The sequence below is a fragment of the Pectinophora gossypiella genome, chromosome 7 (genome assembly GCF_024362695.1).
Source record: "Pectinophora gossypiella chromosome 7, ilPecGoss1.1, whole genome shotgun sequence".
Classification (NCBI taxonomy): Eukaryota; Metazoa; Arthropoda; class Insecta; order Lepidoptera; family Gelechiidae; genus Pectinophora; species Pectinophora gossypiella.
Window position 1 is genome coordinate 9,069,224 of NC_065410.1, and position 6,345 is coordinate 9,075,568.

The 6,345-nt window shown below is 37.0% G+C and overlaps 1 protein-coding gene across 1 annotated transcript; it reads left to right on the top strand.

Moving 5' to 3' along the window:
- Positions 1-8: 8 nt before the first annotated feature.
- On the top strand, positions 9-3,960 carry LOC126368013 (TBC1 domain family member 23). The gene is made up of 3 exons (XM_050011859.1): positions 9-179; positions 268-317; positions 916-3,960. The coding sequence occupies exons 2-3, from the start codon at positions 289-291 to the stop codon at positions 2,921-2,923; spliced, it is 2,037 nt and encodes a 678-aa protein (XP_049867816.1). The 5' UTR covers positions 9-179; positions 268-288; the 3' UTR covers positions 2,924-3,960.
- Positions 3,961-6,345: the final 2,385 nt, after the last annotated feature.

Genomic DNA, 6,345 nt, shown 5'->3' on the forward strand with positions numbered 1-6,345 from the left:
ATATGGGGCATTGCGCTTGCAAGTTTAGCTTGCGTTTTTGACATCATCTTGGAACATCTAGCCTTTTAATCAATGAGAAAAATGGTTTTTCGATATAAATTTTGCTAGTGGCATAGTGCACTTTTAACTGCAAGTTACAAGCGATCTACCTACTGTTCTGTTTATCAAAGGATAAAAAGGTGTGGTAAACTGCCTGGTTGTTATCAATGGTATTGCACTTTGTTATCATTATCAGTTTTCCTAATCATTGTAATTACCTTGTTCTAGTGAACCTCCAACAATTTACCAATGGCTGGTGAAGAAGACGATAGCACCTGGTAATTTTATTCTATTCGTACAATGATGTGAACGGTACAGGAAGATGTTTGTCGGAAAATACCGTTTACAAAGTTGTTTGTTGAAGTTTGTTTATGTAGATATTGTATTGAGCCGTAATACGTAGGAAGGATCTGTTTTACAATAATTGGTTTGTTGGGGACTGTAATGTCAATTGATTCATAAATAAACATCCTTTATTTTATTAGGATGGGAATAGGCTCAAGCAGTCTGAAGACATCTACAGATGTAAGAGGAAACATTTAAAGAGGATTCAACTGAACATTTATTACTAGTCACCCCGATATTCACCTTTCTCCTGACTTTATGCATAACATGCCAGTTTCTGTTGTACCTTACTACTCAACCTTCATTACATTACCCTTTGTATTTATTCCTTATCCAAATTAATAAATTGTCTTAATTACAACAATATTTATTTTTGAACAATAATGTACCAGTTTTGTACTCTGTTGTGTAACAATGTGAGAAATGTGAGCAAATGGAATTCTATAGTCTGCTTAGGCGTGAGTTTATGTTTGTATGTAGGTAGGTGAGAAATGTGTGTTGTAATGGTGCCATGTGACTTTGTTATTTCAGGTTGATAGAGCTGGAGTCTGCTTTGTTGGATGGATGCACGGCACAAGAAATCAACAGTTTGACAAAAGGCAAGAAAATTCCTGAGAGCCTCCGTCCTGATGTGTGGCTTCTATGTCTTAGTTGTCAGGAAGCTGGTAATCAATTATTACTATTTGATGAGATATTTGACTTGATCAACCAAAATGAATTACGAGATGATGTCAAAAAGTTTGTAAAAAGACTTGGAAATGATGATGATGACAAACTAGCAGTTGTTTCTGATATTGAGTCTATCATCACATTCTATTGCAAATCCAAGTCTGTCAGTTACTCTTCTAACAATGGGTGGATTGAGATTTTGTTACCTTTGTTAAGCTTAAAATTGCCAAGGTCAGATACTTACAATCTGTTTGAAAAAATTATAAAGCTCTACATTCCAAAAGGCTGCACAAAGAATGGTGTGCCCTTTCACATATTGAGGCTGATACTTCAATACCATGACCCTGAGTTGTGTTCATTCTTGGACACAAAGCGAATAACTCCAGAACAGTACTGCTTGCCATGGCTGCGGTCCCTGTTTGCAGGAACCTGCAGTTTAGATGTAGTTCTTTTTATGTGGGATTTATACTTTCAAAGATCTGACCCCTTCTTTATATTTTTCCTTTGCCTTATAATGGTGATCAATGCTCGAGAACAGCTATTACAAATGAAAAATGAAGATAAAAGTACTATAATTGAAGTATTAAGCAATATGCCAGCTGACTTGGAGGCCAATGATGTATCAGACTTCTGTTCTTTGGCACATTACTATTCATTGAAAACCCCAGTGTCTTTTAGAGAAGATGTTTTAGAAGTGTTATTTTCTGAAAGTGGCTTAGAAATAAATTCTAAGTTGTATTCCCAAGCCTTATGTCTTCCTGTAGCCGTGCATGAATTGATCGAAAGTGCCACAGTTGATGTTTCAGATGTGGATAGTGTGAAATTTTTCTTGGTTGACTGCCGACCTGCAGAACAGTATAATGCTGGCCATTTGTCAACTGCTTTCCACCTTGATTGCAATTTAATGTTGCAAGAGCCGAATGCCTTCAACACGGCTGTTCAAGGCCTACTGAATGCTCAACGCCAGGCTCTGGCGGCCGGCTCACTCGCGGCCGGAGAACATTTGTGTTTTGTTGGTTCTGGCCGAACAGAGGAAGATAGCTATGCACATATGGTTGTAGCTTCTTTTTTAAAACGTAATACGAAACACGTCTCCATGCTCGACGGAGGCTTCGTAGCCATCCATGATTATTTTGGGCCGCACATGACTGATTGTCTAGAGGAACATAATTCATCTACTTGTTTAGTTTGTGCTCCCAATAACAATAATGATGGAATGGAATTACACCAATCGAAAGCTAGGGACAATGTTCCAGCCATACAACTTTTCAGTAAGCTGTCAACAGCTATGAAAGCAAAAAGCCAAGAAGTGAAAGGAAAATTGATAGAATATATCGTTAATCCCAATTCTACCGTAAACAATGGCGAGTGGCATGTCTCTGCAGGCGACAGAAAAGAGCAAAGATACAGAAATGTTCCGCCAGTGTTTAGTATCAATGACGAAGACGACGACGCGCGGTCTGATGGTCGCCGCGATATTACCGATTCAGAACCGCTAGAAGAAATAGTCGAGATAACTTCATTCCTTAGAGAGCGTAATGTGATCGACAGTTTCCAGTGTCAAGAGGTATTATTGAATGGGTACATGCACGATTCTCATCTCATAGTCACAGAGACGCATTTAGTAGTTTTACGCGACATTCCAAACAAGAGAGGCTATGCGCAAGTGATGTCCCGAAGGCCTCTGTCTACCATAGTTAAGATTACAGCTAAGAAGAGACATCCAGAATTAATTACGTTTAAATACGGTGTACCAGATGGTGATAATTTATTGATTAAAGATATGGATCGCTTCTTGATTCCTAACGCTTCCGTAGCGACGAAAGTAGTTTCAAATCAAATAGTTCAGCAGCTAGATACTAAAGCGTAAACATTTAACAAGTGATAAGTAGTTTATGCAATTGAATTAGTTTAAAGAATTTTGGCTATGCTGTCAGGACTGCCGGGGCAGTGTCTCTCCATAATGTTCAATTGTTTGTTATCGAGTCCAATAAGGTATAGTTTGATTGGTTTTCCATTTATATAATATATTCACGTGAAGCACGTCCCTTGCCCGCCTTTTCAGCAGGCTCTGCATGGCAACTACGTCGTCGCGAAAATAGACGCAGCGAATACTATCTACGTGGATAGACGGCAAAGTCCTCGATATAATTCTGGCCGCGCGCGGCGCGATTTCCGTGCCGCGAGGGCAGGTGAAGACTGGGTTAAAAGCGAATCAGTTTATAAAAGTGGTTTGTTAATTGGCTGAACATAGAGATGGAATGCGTTCCGTACAAAAGGTCATATTTGCCTTAAAAACTTAACTTTAATTAAATTAAGTATACCTATTTATAATCAGTATATACTGAAGTAAGTAGGTGCTTACCTAATAATGTGTCAAGTAAGTTTTGGTCAGTTTGCCAGTGACTAATTCGTGTTCCTAGTCGGATAACATTTCGCATAATTATATTTTGAAATTATGTTAACAGTATTGATATTTTGTTATGTATTATACCTATTCCACCAGACCAGCACAAAAAATATTTTTTTTAGAGCACGTAATGTTGTTACGATTTACGCCATAATGTATGGTTGGCTCGAATCTTTACCTCAAGATGTTGACCATTATATTGTAAGACAGGTATTTGTCATAGTGCAGAAACTATCTTTCTTGGCCTGACTAATTAATTACATACACATAGTGATAAGTCATTTCAAATACTGATTGAGTACCTATGTCGTTTTTGAGAGTCTAAATAAATCTAGATGTGATTGCTAGTTGTAAGATATCTTTAAACATTGACTTATTATCACCATTACTTCTTCATTTTTAAAAATGCACATAAATTAATAGTACATAAATGATTATATTGATTTTAAATTATATTGTAGATATATTATTGAAATTAATAAATATATTGATGAAAGTACTGGGGTCTTATTCATCATATTAATTGTAATTTTCGGCAATTTTATTTTACTGGCCCGATGTTAGGGCTTTTGCAACTGCTGTTATAAATGACATGATATAACCTATTAGGTGAGATGAAGAATGACGTGAGGGTCAAATAAAACGGATTTTCTGTTCACATTGTGGCCACCAAACCAATAGTCATACATGTTCTAAAGTCCGGTCACGTGACACCCCGCCGGCGTGGTCGACCCCGCCGGCGTGGTCGACGATTTCCCTCATTCAGCGCTTATCGCTATCGAGCCACTAGGGTCGATTAATTCTTTCAAATATTTTTCCTCTCAGACGACGCCCTGAGCCGAGTTTCGCGCCCAACTGGGCACCCTCAGGCCTGTTGTCTTAAACGTTGTACCGGGTGAGAGCCTTCAGCGCTCCCCATTTGTCCGGCCAAGTAGTTAATGCCATCTGCGGCAAATCTACAATAAGTCACGTCAAAAAAAAAAAAAAAAAAAAAAAAAAAAAAAAAAAAAAAAAAAAAAAAAAAAAAAAAAAAAAAAAAAGGTCACGTGACAATTCTACATAGTTTTGCTATAGTTAGAGATTGAGAACACACTTACCTACTTACAAGATGTAAAGTCGTAGGTATAGGCTTTGAAATAGACTAATCGGGGCGCCATCCAAGTCGCGCCAGACAGAGTACTTCGGGGCAGAAGGTAAGGGAGAAACTACTGCCCAATTTGTCCCTAATAAGTAGCATGGAGAGGAAAGCTACACCGACAAGAGCATGGCTCTTAAATTAGTGATGACGAAGTAGGTATAATACAACAAACGCAACTCGCTATATACTATCGAGGTGAGCAAAGATACATCTCACCAGAAGGCAACTAAATGTGATACCTATTAAGCTTGATTGGGTATGTAGGGTAGGTACCTTATTGCTCCCTTAGCAATAAGGACGCGTTTTGTTCCAATTATTTGTTTGTCTTAGTTCATCTTACGTTGGATGTACCTCTGACTGCCTCTTTGGGATATAGTCGTGAGTATGTGTGTATTTGTTAGTAATTGTATTGTATTATATTGTAGGGTGTTTTCTGGTGAAGGTCGCGGGAAGCCGCTGGATGCGGGCAGCGCAGGACCGATCGTCGTGGAGATCCTTGGGGGAGGCCTATGCCCAGCAGTGGGCGTCGTACGGCTGATGATGTAGGGTGTTTTATACAAAGGAAAACTCCTGATGTAATAGGGAAAATCTTTTAATATTTAACTTTCAATGTAATTTTATTCATATAAATAAATCTAAAATAAGAGGACATAAAAACGAGATATATTCAATACGGATTAAGTATGTATTTTACGAGTCTTACAATTGATATGTATCGGTAATAGCGGGTCCTATTAGCTTGCCATTTCATGGCTATTCGGTAATGAATGATGTAATCACAATAATTTAGAGCTAGGTATTTACTGCAGAATATTACCTATTTGAACAACACCGTCACTCGCCCACCACCCACCACGTCTCGTGTTTCTATGCCTCATTCGTTCTACATTATTATAATTATCAAATTTATTATATTTATATACAATTATATAGGTACGCCACTAAATATTACGGAATTTATATATTATATGGCAGTCAAATATCACTGGTGTGGAGAATCCTATGTTATATAACAATAAAGTAAATAGAGATGTACCTTTGTGGTTCTATTCGCAACGAAAACAAGGTAAATAGGCATATCTGCATTCACTCTTAAAAAGTTCTAGTTTGTTTTGTAGGTAGACTAGGTGTATCTCAACGGTATGCTCCTCAAAGCGGAACAATTAGGTAATAATTTTATTGTACTGTTGTTGTATGATAATATAATATAAAGTGCCATTGTTTTATTATAAATAAGTACTTTCTTTTTCTATAACCTTGAAATCTAGGTATCGTTTTAATAAATTATCTGTGTAGAATATAAAGTTAATCAACGAGGCGTAGCATCTACAATAATTCTTAAACTCTATAGAGAAAATGTAATTTATATTTACAATGCTAAATTATTACTTATAGTTATTTATATTTCGAATTGTATTATTTCTAAAATTCGTACTAAATAATAAATCATTTATAGACCCGCGCAGGGGTCGCTTTCTGGAACACATCCTAACGATATTAAATTTGATCCCAAGATATTAAAGGACTTGCACGTTGGATACACTACGCCGCCATAATTCACCTTAAATTAGCATTAATTACTAACTCGCTCGTAAACACTCATAATAAACGATTTCATTTGTTTAAAATGTAACAAAACAGTTTTTCATAAGTTCTATATGGCAACCCTGTGGGTGGATATGTAAGTATTTTTAGTCAATTTTAAAAAGCAATGTTTATTGCTTGCCGAGTGTATGATTACCTG